Source organism: Fringilla coelebs (assembly GCF_963513975.1).
Source record: "Fringilla coelebs genome assembly, chromosome: 1".
NCBI classification, from domain to species: domain Eukaryota; kingdom Metazoa; phylum Chordata; class Aves; order Passeriformes; family Fringillidae; genus Fringilla; species Fringilla coelebs.
Window position 1 is genome coordinate 138,668,304 of NC_140028.1, and position 16,869 is coordinate 138,685,172.

At 37.0% G+C, this 16,869-nt stretch overlaps 1 protein-coding gene across 6 annotated transcripts in view; it reads right to left on the bottom strand.

The window, feature by feature from the left end:
- Positions 1-16,869, bottom strand: part of ARHGAP12 (Rho GTPase activating protein 12) — a 75,061-nt gene that overhangs the window by 8,505 nt on the left and 49,687 nt on the right. For 3 of the 6 annotated variants that reach the window (XR_014616789.1, XM_084222492.1, XM_084222489.1), the window contains 8 exons: positions 15,778-15,852; positions 12,932-12,993; positions 11,249-11,330; positions 9,095-9,217; positions 4,757-4,861; positions 4,305-4,403; positions 1,645-1,753; positions 785-904 (listed from right to left, as the gene is read on the bottom strand). Coding sequence is in view for 5 of the 6 variants with exons in the window: in XM_084222492.1 (XP_084078618.1) it covers positions 785-904; positions 1,645-1,753; positions 4,305-4,403; positions 4,757-4,861; positions 9,095-9,217; positions 11,249-11,330; positions 12,932-12,993; positions 15,778-15,852 (775 nt within the window). In the remaining variant the exon portion in view is untranslated. The remainder of the gene's footprint in view (positions 1-784; positions 905-1,644; positions 1,754-4,304; positions 4,404-4,756; positions 4,862-9,094; positions 9,218-11,248; positions 11,331-12,931; positions 12,994-15,777; positions 15,853-16,869) is intronic. The other 3 variants (XM_084222493.1, XM_084222490.1, XM_084222491.1) reach the window with 2 other exon arrangements.

Genomic DNA, 16,869 nt, shown 5'->3' on the forward strand with positions numbered 1-16,869 from the left:
GGTCTGGTATTTGCCTACCCATATGCTATTTTGACCCTAGTAGAGCATCACCTACAAGTCCTGCTAAAGCATACAAATAAATAAATAAATGAAGTTTTACAATAACTAAGTACCAAGTCAATAATTTACACAAACACATTAACTTAAACCTGTGCAAATACCATTCTCTCAAATTGTGACAAAAAGAAATCTTTCATAACTTTGATTCAAGAGTATCTGTAACACTCTTCATGAAACAATTAAAATAATGTTTACATTCAAAAAATGTTATGGGAAAAAGATGTTTAATTTAAGACTCCTGTAACTTCATCCTGGTTTTCCTAAATATTTAATTTCTTATGATATGGCACATGATTGTCTGGTTCCACTTGGACTAAAACACCCTTGGGTGAGCGCACACCCTCAGCTTTGTACCCAAAGGGCTGTTCCTTCCCCTATTTGCACAAATGAGGGTCAGTTATCTGGATTTCCAGCTCAGAAGGGTGGAATGCAGTGCTTCTTAGCTAGACAGTCCAAGTCCAAAGGGGCTCCTGGGCCCCCAGTTTTCACTGCAGTTCGGCCAGCACTGAGCCAAAGGAGAGGGCATCCTCCGAGCAGTTTAATGGCTAGTAACAGCACTCAGAAGTACAGCAATCACCAGTTCCACTATACATCCAAGACTTTTGTTAAACCAACTATACACATGTATTTTACTCTGAAACTAGACCATTTTAACCCCATTTTACACATGAACTACTAAATTCAGCTTTTCAAATTATGTCCTTTGTTAAAAAGGTTCATTTACCCTTAATGTAGCCTTTTTCACGGACAGCTTGTAATGTAGGGCGCCGTGTAAGAAACTTCTTGAGCTTCGTTTTGGTCTTTTTCTGATCTGTGGAGTCTATATTGCTGGGTGCTTTCACTGCTGAAAACAGAAACACATTTGGCATTACTACCCACAGAACCAAAACTGCATTTATCAGCCAAGGAACCAGCATTTAAAGAAAAAAACAATTACACTCCAAAACACACAAAAAACCTACTCAAATTTTCAACTCATCCCTCATTTTTTCCTTAACTTTCTGGAACTCCTTGTAAATAGCATCCATTTCTCAAACTACAAAGAGACAACCCTGTCACTAAACACTTGCAAAACCAACTAAACAGTAGCTTACGTATGGAATTGATGTGGAAATTTAAAAATGCAGCTATGTTTCAAAACCAGTCCTGCCTCTCATTAGGTTAACTATCTTGAAAGAATTAAATACTTTTTTGAAAATTTCATATAGACCCTGGAAGGAAAGGAGAGAAAACAGTTTGCCTGGTAAGTCAGATACTACTTCTGTGCATTTGACACCACCTTGAAAATAATTAATTTCACCACTGCTTATTTTCCCATTTTAAATGTGTCATACAACAGGAGCTAAAGACATTTCACCTTTCTTTTCTTCTTCCCTTTTTAAAGTATGATTAATAAAACATTGAAGAAAATTTACAAAATAGCATCAAGATGTAGAATGAACTATATTAAGATTGTTTCCAAACTCCAGTGGTTTCATTTTTAGCTGTCCTTTTGAATTCTTCCCTATTTACACAAAATACTGAAGATGCAGAAAGTGAAAACTGCCATTGCTAGAATAAATTAACAGAAAATTTTCAACTCACAACGAAGTTTCTTAGAGTCTTTATTTTCTTTCTCTTTCTCTTTGTCTTGTTTTTCCACTCCAGGAGAATCTGGCACTTCATCATCTAATGCTTCATCAGACTCTATTACCTGTTGGATTTAAGAAGATATGCAGTGCTCAGTTTGCCAGTTCAGAAATACAGCATTAACACACATATTTCCTGCAGACACACAGTTTCCCCCCCCCATAATGACATTCAGTTTGTTGTTTCCTGAACTCTAGATGTTAAACATCTTCAGAGACAACTCTCATTGGCAGAGTGAGTAACTTTGAGAAACACTATTTATTCATAAGACTCAATACAAAAAATGTTGCTGAACATTGAACAGAGTACAACCAGTCTTTCATGATAACACTTCATTACATCAACCAATAAACAACAGAAATTATTTTTGGTTGGCCTTATTTTCCAAACCCAATAGACAAACATCAGCTATTTAATGGTCTGCAACAGAAATGCCTGACTGATGGAGTAGAAAAAAATTTCTAGAGCATTTATCCAATTTTTTTTCTCTATAAGTAAAATTTTCTTAATAGAAAATAGAACTATCAGTTGGAAAATCTCACTACTGTCAAAACATACACTGAATTCACTCTGAAAAATAAGTGTACTGGTGCCTAAAATTCTTTCCCAGTGTTCCTGCTATCTCAGCATATTCTCATTAAACAATGTCAAGTGAAAACACTGGTCATGTTGAAGTGTTCAGGCAGACACCAGAGTCTGCTGATTTTACATGCAGCCCAGGCTACGTGTGTGACTGCAGACATACCAGGAAGCGGGGAAAGAAACTTCCTCAGCTTTGGTACAACATATTCCCTTCCCAAACTGTGCATGTCTTACTTCACTTCAACTGAAGTGAACTGGACTGCTAGGCAGTTGCCAAAATCTAACTGCAGAGTGCCTTCTTTCACAAGGAAGGAAACCCTAAAAATGAGGCAGGGTTGTGCACTCCAGAGAACTGAGCAGCAGCATGACTTCCTGGACTAAGCTGTACTTTAACCTGTAGGGCAGTGTTCCCTTTAAACACCTTCATTCCTGTTCCTTTTCAAAAGCTTTGGACAGCCTTTTTACATATCACAGATCCATATATTCAACTGCCCAAATAATGTCCCCATTAAGGATCCTTTGCCACAGTTCAAGAGGCCTCAAAGCTTTTTAGGATTGGCATATTTTAAAACTATTAAATGCTTTGGAAGAAAGTCATCTGGGATCCAGTTTGTACTATGCAACAAGTCTAAAGTAATAACATGGAAATTTCTGTGTTTAAAAAGAGCAAACACATCCTTTGCAGGAAGCTGTTCCTCTGATACAGGATATTGCCACAACAGCAGCCTGAGGGAGCAAAGAGAACAGAATCTGATCTGCCTTTTCTTTTGAGGAAAATCTTGCCATACTAGCAATAGTACTTTGGTCATGGGAAAGAGATCACAGCTACTATTACCATAAACTTTAAAAAATTAAAAGTTGGCTTTAGATCTGATGGATTTTTGTACCCAAAGCTTCAGTGCTTCAAATTATCAGGTAGTCTAATGTACCTTCTTGACTTATGCCTTGTAGTCTTGGGTCTCTTGGCTACCAGCTCCCAGCAGTATACAGCACCATTTCCTCCAGAATGCTGATAGACTCTCCTTATTCCACCATTCCTCAACCTAACATGCAATACCTCACATCTCAGCATATCTCAGCCTTTCCATCTTCACTCTTTTTTAAGCAGGGAAGAAGTGGCCTCAGTTGTGTTACACAGGGCAGGCAGGAGAAGGGGTCTCTGAGTGACTGGGTGACTCTGCCTTGCCTGGTTACTAAGGGCCATGACATTCCCATACCAGGGACAGAGCAGATCAGGAACCTAAACTACGAGTGCTCAGAAAGGAACTCAACCATTCATATTAGCCTGCTGTGTTTTGGTGGAAAACACCCATATGTGAAAAGCAGACCTAAGAGAAATGAAAGCCACTGACTGGCATTGAAAGCAACATAACTGGAGCTTATGTTGCTTTCAGCCAAGTTGCTTTCAGCCAAGCCTGGAACTATTAAAAAGTAAGAATACACATGAACTAAACTTGATAGAGAGCAATATTTTCTCCAAGATCTCCTCCAACTTCTGAATTAAAAAACTGTTAATCCTATTTGGCAATATCAAAAGCAAACGCTTGAGCACTTCTCTGATAATTAAACACTTGGCATTATGCTGTCAGATAAGAAGAGATAATACAGTATTTTGCCAGGGCTTTTAATCTGCACTTCAGTGCAGCCATAATAAGTGAAAAGCAGTATCAAATGCTAATAAATGTATGTCATTAAGTTGTCCCTTGGCCATCCTGCCCCTTTCATTCCCTCTCTATCAGAACCTTTCAGGTGACTGAGACAGAACAAGTATTTGGCCAGAGTAGTAAGTTCATTTCTGAGATGGATGTCAGCCCAAAACTCCTGCATCTTAAGCCAGTGGACCATCTTTCTCCCTTTGCCACTGTCATATTTCGCTCACCACCACCAGGAACTGCCATATCCTCAAACCCCGTGCCAGCTTTCAAGAAAATGAGTAAATGAAGATGCACATGAAATTTTAGAAGTTGCTATATCAATTAGTTTACTAAATAATATTACTGTGAAAATAGAACCTTCATTATATAAATACATACCTGATTATTGATGGTGTAGTTAAGAACTTTATACCATTCATTAATAAAGCTGTCATTATCTGATTGAATTAAGAGCTCAGTACCTTGGCGGGTTTTTAGCTTTAAAGAAATAAAAACAGATATCATCAGAACTGATAAACACACTACAGTTCAAAAGTAAAGTCACTTAAATCAAATTAAACTTCTCACTGGCAAAATTGTTAGCTAACACACAGACACTCAAGAACATTCAGCAGTGAGAACAGTCATCAACAGTCTGATTAAAATTGCAAAGCATATCCCATACAGACATATTAAAAATGGACATTTCTTGCAAGTACTAACAGCTACATTTAAGCAGGTAGATGTGGATAAAATTCAGTTTTATGAGATTTTGATTTTAAGCTTAAAGAAAATTTCATACATCAGTAATTGAAGTGCATATAATTCTGTATTTAAATAAAACAATTTACCTCAATAACATTCTTTTTGCTGGATTTGTCTTTCGAGGCCCAGTCAATCAAAGCCCCTTTGAGATCCACTGTAAATTCTGGCTTAGACTGATTAACACCAAACTTCTGGAAAAAATTACGAACAGTGATGATAAAATTAAACCTGAGGAAATTCTTTACAGTTTTGCAATCTTTTAAATATAACATGTATTATTTACAGTCTATACAACTTAGACCAGATACAGTACTTTGCCACCAATCAACAGGTATGACACCAGGAAAACAAGAAACCTTTCACAGAACAACCTTTAAGCATGTCTGTTACAAGCTGCTCAGCTTAAAGCCCTCAAAATTCTACAAATTTAAATGCCAATCAGATTCCAGCAGAGATTTTTTTTTCCTATCACAAATGGCAGAAGTCCATACAACATTTGATTGTAGCTTGATTTTAGCCAAGATAGTCCCAAGCTTTAAACAAAACCAGCTAATAAGTAACTGAACAAAACACCCCCAAACATTCTGCCACTTAATCAGTGGTTGTATATAAAACCAAAAATCAAACCAGAAACAGTAGGCTTGCTGGACAGGAATCACATCCCTCCACACTGAAAGAGCACTCTCAGTTTGTACATTTCTCTATTTATAATTTTTAAAAACCATTTACCCCTCAACACTTTTATACTTTTCTGTAGTTCTTCTATTGCAATACTGGAGCATGTCCTACCAAGTAAACAGAACTCACTGTCTGTCTACTGAAGAGCAAATAACCCACAAGTAACCCCTTCAAACAATTTGGAGGAAAACCTCAGGGAGCTATTCTTACCTCCTACCTTCACATTTATGTTAGGTATCAGAATTTTTTAAAATAAAGTACTTTTACTATGATTTCAACATACACCACATAGCTTTCAAATGTAATTCCTCAAGGAAACCAGTTCAGTGGCCCCCACAAACAAAAAGCTCTAATTGTGAGTGACATGAGTAAAATATGGAACAGGGAAAGCTGGAACTCCCTCAGTTAGAGCACAGAAATTTCATGCTGTAGTTCAGGGAAAGCTTGTAGCATCTGCTCCCCCTGAAAGGTTCTTATTTCTTCATGAAGCCTTTGATGTGTGAGTGCTGCTCCTGTGACAGCTCTGGGGGACCTAAGCCCCAGGACAAGCTCCTTGCTGCAAACACAAGCTTCCAGCCTGTGCAAGAACAGCCATACCCAAGGGGAGAAAAGATGGTTCAGAAAACAGGACTAATCTGCTGCTTCTGATTAAACTCCCAGCATGGATGTTAATTAATGCTAATTGTGCTTCAGAAAAGCTGTTTACCACTGGAAAATCTCCACGTCCAGAGTCCTAAGGGCAATGAAGTGTTGAATGGAAAGCAGCATCTTAACTTCTTTATTTTACCCATGAAATATCACAATAGGGCTGTACTTCTAATTTATCCAATGCCAATTAGCAGTTGGGGAAAAAACTCCACATCACCTTCAGCTTTCTAACTTAATTCTCAGATACCTCATCCAAGAACATTCCTTATTGATTATAGCAGAGCTTTTGAGAGAAGCCCAGCTCAGCAGCAGAATCCAAAGGAACAATCTCTGGGCCATTTTGGCTCTTGCAGCAGCTGCCTGTTCAAGAGAAAGTCACATAACTGCTGGACACACATCCAAAGTGTCCCAGACGCACTTCCTGGCAGTCTAGATCGATCTTGCTGCGTGTTGGAAAAAAATTTAAATCAATTTATAGAGTTTGGCACTGGAGAGAACAGGAAACTAGTGCCAAAGTCCTCTACAGGATTGGGGCAGGGGGGTGATTAGTTAAAATCATGGCCCACATGATGCTGAGAATCACAGGACAGGACTTGCTACAGGTGACACCAGGACATAACATGAAAAAAATGTTACCTGTCAGTGCTGTTTTGACCAAAAGAAAAGCCCTCCACTACATTAGCTTCCTGAATCCACACCTGACAGATTACAGCACTACCTCCTACAGCTTTACACTGTACCCATCTTTTTGGCCTGACTCCCCTTAGTATTTCAGAGAAGCACAGAAGAAAGCAAAAACTAAAGCCAAAAGGGGAAAAAAAGACTTTTGACACTCCTTCACTCAAACGTTGGCCAAACTGCTGTGTGAGAGCCAAGGATGGGGAAACCCAGGCAAATAATCCAGCTACCCTGCAAAGCTCTTCTTAAATACCAGCACATTACATACCTTTCACAGCCTTTTTATTCAAGGACATTTTAAGTTTACCATGCAGGCTGTCCTCTGAGCTTTCCTATCAAGGTTCCTTTCTGCTCCCAGATCTATGAAAATGAGATGCCAGCAGCCATTTCCCTCCTTAAAGCTTTCAGGAGCAAATGCTGCACAGGGCTGCTCACACAACCTGAACACAAAGGTTGCTGAAGGGAACTGAACCCTTCTGAAGCCATCAGGTTCTGCTGACAGAGCTCAAAAAAACCCTTTCCTTTTGCATGTGCTGCCACACAGATATTAAGTCTGCTTTCACAAAACAGTGCTACCTAGTCAGTACCAGTCAAAATAAATCCAGCTCTTACTGAGCAGACACCTTACTCTTACTGGATTTCTCTTTTGAGCTGTCTGGAAATTTTGGAAAGGGCAGCAGTGTAAAAGAGGGAGAGGTCTATATGTGGTGCTGCCAGCTGTCCTAGATATGAAGCTGTTCTACAGTCACTTCTGACAGCTTTTTTTAGACAAAAAACAGTCATGGGATGTACTTATGCTGGATGTATGGGAGAGGTAACTTTTTGGAAAGAATAAGGTGTTTTCTTTGCTTTAGATAGAGTAGCTGCTGTGCAGCTTAAGGACAGCCTTGAAGATTCACACCAATAAATAGAAGGCCTTTTTAATCTTTTCAGGATTTTCTCCAAGTCCTAGAAGCCTGCACAGGGACAAACCACACAGTCTGTACTGTGACAACACTCTAGCATTCTTTGGAAACAGGACTGGAAGTTATTTATGGGAAGACTTTGGAAGTACAAATGACACCTGACATTCTTGTAATTCTGTTTCTAATTAGAGTTGGGTAGGATGCTCTAATTCCAAATCCTCCTCATCCATGGATGGACTGTGGAAAGAAAGCTGTGGAGACAGATGCACCTTTTTGGCTGGCAGGGAGTTTCAAAACGACAGCTTAAGCAAAAAAAATTAAAAAAAAAGGGAGGGGAAAAAATTCTTTACTGTCACAGCAAAATGATGGATTGTTTTTATAAACTGGACTGATAGGACCATTTGCATTCCAAAAAGTTTTCACAAAAGTATCTGAGCTCCTGCATAATCAGCAGTGCAATACTGATGAACTGTAGTAATGTACACATAACATCCTTGGCTAAAATCACAGTTGTGTAATATCAACAAGAGTTTGCTCAGATGAATCTTGAAGAGCATCTATTTCCCTGATGTTTGGGAAGTCTACAGGCTTGGTTTGCCACCACTGTACTTGTCACTGAGGGCACATCACTATTACAGAAAGCTGACAGATGACTCCTTCTAAGCACTTGCCATTTTCTTTGCTTTATGAAGCCCTGTCACTTTGACAATAATACATCTCATTCACACCAAAAACGGAATGAAAAATACTTTTAAAAAACATCCAGACCTTCTTATAGTAAGTAGCCTTTTACAAGGCTACCAAACTGTTCACAAGTTATCTGTTCCAGGCTTCCACATACAGAGCAATTAATTTCACAAACAAGAAAAAGACAGTTGCATCATTTTAAACAAAAGGTTAATTAATGAATCTTTGATAGGCAGCTCTTCCGTGCTTGGCATTTTCAAAACATAACCACAGATGCTTAAATTACATATAAAAATCCTACAAATTTACATCAGCTTTCTGTATGTGGAATATTGCCAGAACATCCTTGTGCTCTTTTGCTTTCACCTCTTCGTGCATAACATTTACATTTTTGGGTATTCCAATTACAGCTAGAATTATCAAACAACATGTACATCATTGCATCAAACATATCATAGGCACCATAAAAAGATTCCAAATTAGTTGTGTTAGAATGAATCAGACAAAATATCTGTTAAAAAACTCAGAATATCATGCTGCTTATTAGTCAAGGCACTGGTGGTTCAAATAGTAGGCAAATTTGGGATTATAATTCTAGCACCAATGAACCAGATATGCTTTCTACTTTGTTCCAGTGGAACAATTACAGGATTATTGCAATAAACTTGTGTTAATTTATATCTTGGATGACTTTCAAAAACAGCAAACAAGATACATGAGCTGTTATATGAAGTGTCAAAATGAAATCTTGGAAAAATTCAAGTTTACTTTCAGGGTTAGTGGCAAATAGCCTTACAGTGACAAGAGGCATGCAACAAGAACACATACAGTGATAGCTGAAACTTGGGCAGAGTTTACATAGGTGACAGCAGGTCGATGACTGAGAGCATTTTTCCAAGAAGAAAGCAGCGAGAGCAAGAGCTCAGGAATTGAGCCCCCTTGGCAAAATGACTTGATGAGAAAAAGGAAGAAAAGTGATGAAGTCAAAAAACAATGCACAAAAAAAGAAGATATGGTTATATCAATCACTAGATGAATGCTAAATATTCTCCTAAGGTGAAGAAGAAATGTAATTCTTATTATATGTCAAACTGTTAGACTTGACTTCACCTCATTGAAATATGGACACAGAACAAAGTTTGAGAGGTGAGGTGGAATTTTGAATACCTAAAAAAAAAAATTGCCTATGGAGACCAAGAAGAGTGTGTGCTGAACACTCAATTACATATCTACAAAGTCAGCTATGATCATGCAGGTGTAAAACATTAGGTCCTTGAGAGAGATTCTCTTTTAATATTTCCAGCTTCATTTTATTCTCTTTGTACTGTTGATATTTATTTTGCTGACCCTACTCTAGTGCTTAACAGTACACACAATTGATAGTGTCTCACAGAAATATTCTGACTTTGGGACTTCTGCTCCCCTTAAATTATCAAAAGAAGTTACACATTTTTATTTTTAAATGTATTTGTTAAGATTTTTATTTATTTTTTAATCATTCTCTCTGGCTTACACTACTGCCCCTAAATCATGCAACTCTGCTAATAGCTTATCTTTTATGGATAATTAATTTGGGCAGACATCATTTATAACATTATCATATATTCATTAACAGTTTAGCATTGTGTGTTTTAATGATATCAACATACAGCTGGAAAAGACAGTTCTTTTGATTTACAGCCACACCTGAATTAAGAGTGTAAGTAGCTGTAACTGAGATTTTGGAACTTGACTAGCTACATAGGCAGAACTTTTACTTTGCAATATGCCTATTAATATCTGTAAAACTGAAACACTTTTTTGATCTTTGGCTGCAAAAGTCAATCACAGAAGTCACCAAAATCCACTTCCTGCCATACAGTGGAATTGACCTTCTTTCATGCCTTTCATCTTTGTTTTTCTTTCCTCCCTCTGCTTGATCATCTTGCCCAGCGTTACCTTTTTCATTCTCTTCTACTCCAAATTTTATTTATCCATCCTTATCTATTCTCTTCCAACCACCCCTTCTACAGAAGGAGGGAAAAATATATTTACAGGTCTGAAAATACTCAATACTATAGAAAGGAACTGCCAATTCCAATTCATTATCCTTAATGAAACACAGCAGGAGAAAGTGAGGCAAGTAGAAAGACCAGTAAAGCACAGCAAGACAGCACAGATCTGTAAGAGACAATTTTGCTGGAATTCACATGACAATACATGGAAATAATGAACACTGGCTCTGGCCTGCCTTTACTTATTACAGGAGATCCACACAGTTTAATGCCAGACCTCCAAAAGAGGCTATGAAAGCCATAGATAAAGAGCCATTTCTATACCTATTAATGCAGGAATGCAGCTGGATAAATACAGCAAATTTAATGACAGTGCTATTACACTAGAGGTGATTAAAAAATTGAATAATCATTATGTTCAGTGTGATGTTTCTCTTTTGGTCTTCATCAGACAACAAAATAAGTACAAGTACTTGTCAGGCACCATGAAGACCAAGAACAAAATATGGAATCCAGCAAGACAAAGACTAAATCATAAGACAACAACACTGCACTGCTCAAATAGGCCAAGGCAAGAAGCCATGTGTCAGACTATTTTCTTTATTATATGTATCACATTCAAAATTACCTGGAGTTTACAAAAAAATATCCAAGAATGGCAAAACACACAAACTGTTTAGACAAGCACATTAGTAAAGAACACAAAAGTATTTGGCCTGGAGAAATAACTTCAAGCCTAAGGAGCACTTGAACGTTATCAGTTTTAGCCTGTCAAAAATACATACATACAACTGGTTTTCTTCTTACTCTTACATCATAATTACATTATGGTTACACAAAACTATTTTCTTGCCAACTTCCACACAGGTATTTTTTTTCTGTATTAGGTGTGTATATATATAGGTATTTACACCCTGCAAATAAGAGGGCTTTAGTTTATTGTGCTTTACATGACTAACACTTCAATGAGGGTGGGGGTTGTTCTTACCCAGCCAGTTCCACTTCCTTGGGTTTTAGTGAACAGCAGTGATGACCCTTGTAACACTGCCCATGATGACATCCAATTCTTTCTGTAAATAATTGTAAACAAACATAAAATAAATTGACTCTGAAAGCAGATATTTAAACCATCATTGTTGCTCAGCTGACCTGTAAATTAATATAGCTAAGCATATATATAGTCATTAGTGGCATCAGTAAGTCTTAATTGCTATCATATTTGTAGAAGGAAACATATGTTAACAATCCCAGCCTGACCATCAAAGTCTAAATTAAACAAAGCTAATTAGTAGTAGAAGCAGTACACCAAGAGAAACGCCATGCAATTATAATTTCAAAGGGGCTAATCTGGAACGCTCAGCTCACTGTGTACTTAACAGAACATGCCAAACTACTGCATAATTCTGAAATTCATTGATCTGAGATGCATCTGTCCCATGTTTATGTAATAAGTTCATTTAGATTGGCAAAAAACTATTTCCTACACATCTGAAAAATTAAGAGAAAGAACAAGTTGTTTCAGTTGTCTGACTATTTGATTTTATGCCAGCAGACCTGTCCTCCTGAGGTTATTAAAAAAAAAAAAAAGAATCTTGACAAGCCCTGAATATCTATTCCCATTGCCCAACGTGTACTTAAACAGCTCTCAAGGTGACAGGATGGCCACGATGCATCTTTCTGTTCAGCAGTGCAACAATCCAGATCAATGATTCCAGCAGATGCAACGTAAATGATGACAGCACATTGTACCAGCAGCAGCTCACACACACTACTGTCTACCCAGCCCTAGCAAACTCTTAGAAGAACCCTGAGGAACCAGACTGGAGGTCAGATGTGCTGCCCAGCCAGACTGGACCAGGTCAGGGTGGCCTACAATAACAGCTGGGTGTTGGCTATTTAATCCTCAGAACAAGCATGCTTTGTGTATCACAGCTCTGGGAAACACTGAACTAGACATAACACACTATTAGACCTAGAAGATTAAATTAACCAAAAACAATAAAAAAGGGAAAAAAGGCAAGAAGCAAATCCAGATTAACTCTGAGGATGTGCCACACCTCTGCAGTATTTGCCATTGATTCAAAACACCAGAAATGTGGTTAGACAGCATCACCTGATTATGATTTATAGTGCAAATTGCTGCCTGGGACACAAAGGAAAGTTAGAAATGAGGTCAGTCATCTACAGGAAACTGACATTGGGCAATACACTGCTCCAAAGCCTTCACAAGCACAGTGAATGAAGAATTAGGGAGCACATGGATCTACACTCCTTTGACACTGAAGCACAGCAAGTGAAAGTCTGAAAGCTCCTCTTAAACTGATTTTATCCAAGGAACAAGACACACTATAACCTATAGAGATTTGTTCCTCAGTAAATCAATCAATCAATCAATCAATCAATCCCATTTTAAAAAGCTGTCTCTCATAAATGCACCTTCAGGAAATGGCCTGTGTGAAGCCCTGATCCATGAGCCTCTGGCTCTCTGCAGTCCATTAGCTTTAGCTCACCGAGACAAGCATGTGGGGTAAGGTTAAGCTGTGTCATACAGGAAAACCTCTAAGGCAAATTCACACAAAAAGTAAGAATTTGCAAACCCCAGTATGCTGTCCTAATACAAAAGACATTTGATAAACCCTAAGCACATGCACTTTTCAAGTCCAAGACTTACCGAACTTTCTTCCCATTTTCAGTGATTTTTGTCACATTTAATAACCCATACTTTTCTTGACCCTGTAAGATAAGAGTAAGACATAAGAAATAAAAAAGAAAGTCTGCTTCTATTAACATCCCATCACAGAATTCAATTCCCCAAATAATCCATTTCTGGCAGTGAGCCATCTTTGCTCATGTCATAACTTCAAGAAACTGTCTTTAAGCATATTTAAATATTCAGAGATCAGCAAAATCAAAATTCCTCTGGGAAAATACTTATTACCATTCAGAGGGTAAAAAGCTTTCCCTCATCAAGACCAAGGTTCTTTGGACAAGCCAAATTAAATAATTTGTGATAGCAGACAGTGAAAATTATGAATGTAAAATTTATAATGATTTGCATAATAGTAATATAATAATAGCACAGTAGTCCTTTCCTGAAAAAGGAGGTGGCTGACAAAAAACCAGCCTAGGTTCCCATATAAATTCTTCCTATTAATTTTAATATAATTTCTTATTTTAAATAAAACATGGTTGAAGTGCATAAAAAATTAACATATTCATGTTAAAAACAGAAGAGTGAAGCATTTCTTTGATGTCCTCTTTTTTTCCTGTCCCCATGGAAAATAGTAGAATTTTAAACTACTTAGTTATGTCTTGTTGATGAAAACCATCTATATTAGCATGCCTACAAAAAAAATTTGAACACCAGTCAGTGATTGGTGGGAGAAGAACACTGCTGAACAAGAAGGCTGTTTACAAGTTTCAAAGATTTTAAGTGAGTATTTCTAGTCTCTGTGTGAAAATAACAAAATGAAGGAATGTTCAAAAAGCATTCTAGGATAAAAAGATTCACTTAAACCATCACCTTAAAATGAGGTATGAAAATCTACCTTTTTTTTCTGACACCCCAGCCTTGTCCAACCAGCCAGTGGTGCTAAAAGAATGCTAAATTATTTTATCATCAACTCTTTTCAGTAACAGCTTCTAACAGTCCCTAATGTGTGTAAAAAGCTATTAGTTGAAACAATCAGCTAGGGAATGCATCCAAATTAGTTTAATCATTAAAAAAATTGACCTCAATTCTAGATCCAATGAAAATAGAAGATAAATCCTCTTCAGAATTTTCCTCTAAATCTCAAATTTAAATAGACTATAACGGCACAATACAATTTTGAAGATTTTTTTTTTCCCTGGGATACCATGGACAACACTCTTATCAGGGACATAGATCTGTTTTTCATGGACTTTAAAAATTCTACCTGCATGTTTCAAGCCCAGCACATAAAATACAGAAAAGACACATTATCAAGGACAAAAGTGTTTAGCTGGCAGATCAGATGTTACTTCAGTCCAGCAGTAACTGCTGCTCTTACTCAGTTTAATATCTTCACTGGGCTGAAATGCTTTTTCAAGCCAGTGACATAAGCATTATTTTCCAAAATTGGTATTTTCAACAGAAGAAGTGAGCCCCTTCCCTCATCCACTCTCCAAAAGGTCAAACAAATGAATTATCCCATTCTTTAGATTACTCTGAGATCCACATGGACCAGGGACCAGCAGTCCCATGTATGTATTACACCCTTTTAACCAACTTTTGGCTTTTAACAAGCAGAACAGCCTGTTGCCAGCTTTCACAGTGATTGAGTAACCAGTGCTCACTTCCCAAAATAAATCATGCTTTTAGTCAATTACTCACAGTGGAACCAGTGGGGATGTTTCAGAGAATTATTCAGAGCAAGGATCATACTGCCCTACTTAGCAGCAACACTAGGGGGTACTAACGGGAAAATTAATGGAATCAGGAAAAAGAAGAGGAAAGCAGGTTAAGGATCAAAATTCTCCAAAATTTATCAGCTTTCTTTGGAATATTTGAATCCCAGGAAGCAGCTAAAGAAAATACAGACAGTTTTTTCTATTACCTAAATCAGGAGTGAGCTCTTCTGCAAAATACAGTTTCAAAAATTCAAGATCTGAGCCATATTTAAAGAAATTAGATCACATGCACCAATAACTGCTTTTGTGTAAGGTTATCAGCTATGCTTGCTTAATAAACAATGTTTATTTTATTGTGAAAATCTGTTTGAAGTGTTCTGAGAATGGATTATCATGACTAAGCCAGAGAACTATTCCCCTGCATGCAGAGTAAGAAAGAAACAGGAGAAGTGGTGCCCTTAATGCCCTGAGGTGCCTATCAAGGGGCTGGTAAAACTGACCAAGTTACTTATTTCAATGCTACTGTAGTACAGTTCCAAAATTAAAAAAAAAATAATTAGAAAAATGAAATTTTTATTCATTTCCCACTGTTTAAAAAAGGAATAATCACATTTAAAATATAAACTGAAATTAAAAAAGCTGTTTAGCAGGCTAAGGTTTTTCTCCCAGAAGTTATTCTGCTAAATCAAAAGGACACAGTTTATTTATGCTAGGTACCCTATGTCTCTTTAAGAAGACTAAAACACAAGCCAAAATTAGAGATATCAACTATTACTGACTAACAGTGAGGCATTCTGTGAAGAGGGGAAATTTTCTGGTTTTACTGATAGCATTTTCTAGATGATATGTAAGAAGATGTGACTGTTGGAGGAAGCAAAGCAAGTTCTACATAACTAGGCACAATTCGGCCACAGTGACTTTTTGACTTAATCTACTATCACTAAGTTGCATTTAAACCAAGGACATTCCCCTTTTTTTCCCGAAAGCAGAGCTGGATGTAATGCATTCCTTTTAAAATGCAAAGTCTTCAAATAGTTTTATCCCATTGTTTTTCCCAAGAACAAGGAGGCTAGCCCTCAATTCTCTAATCATGAATAGCTCAGTTTCTACAACATCCTTATTTATTTAAACATTTTGCATACTGACTGTGGCTTGATGCTTTGGTGAAGAAGGAGATGATTCATTTTCAGGGAAACTGGCCTTAGAAGCAGTCGATGATTCCTATAAAATTCAAATAGTCAATCTCAACAGATATTGTTATCATCTTTCATACCAATATTTTATTTTTTTAACCTAAAGATACTTTGTCTCTCTCTCTTTTTACACGCTCATAGATTAGAAAAGTACATCTTTTAGGCATTCATAATATTCTCAGACAGATATATTCTAAACTTACTTACTAAACAGTGTTCTTACAAGGTTTACAGACAACACTCAAACTGGGTTAATTAGTACATAACCATCTGAAAAAAAGATGTTAATGCATGCTGCATCAGCTTCAAGCAAAGCCTTATCAAGAGGTAAATTTTTTGTATGACATTGCTATCAAATTATGATGTATATTTAAAATAATGGCTGATTACAAGATACCATATACAAATACTAAGATTTTAAAGAATACAATGTTTCTGTGTGGTTAGTAAATACAAGATTAGCATAAAAATTATGTATATAAAAAAACACCAACTTCATTAATTTTTGTGACTCATGATCATTAATCTCCTTATAATCAAACACTGAAAATCTCTAGAGATTTGGGGTTTTGTTTTGAAGTGTTAACTACAGACCAAAATAAAATACTTAATCTCTGAAAACTAGAAAAATTGCCCATCTGGAGCAACAACAAAAAAAAAGGGCATGTGTGTTTTCTCTGAAATAATTATTGCCTTGCACAAACACACTGCTTGAAAATCTGGTAAAGAATTTCAAATGGAAGAAAAACATCACTTGTTCTCTGTTACTGTTAACACATTTCTCCCCCTCTCTCTTTTTAAATCCCTTGATAGCTCTCCTAAACCCAGTTTGCTTTTGCAGCATTCCATAGGACTGTGCACACTTGTGCTTTAAAATTCACTTGCAAATCTACCTAGAGAAGTGGCCCACTAGTTCTTTTAGTAACATAATAACAGAGAACTTTAGCACTTCTAAGTAGAACAGCCTAAATGTTCTGTATTTTCAGATGTCTGCAAAGCAAAAAAAAAAGTTCAAATTAGAAAAATCAATTGTCTCCCCCAGGAA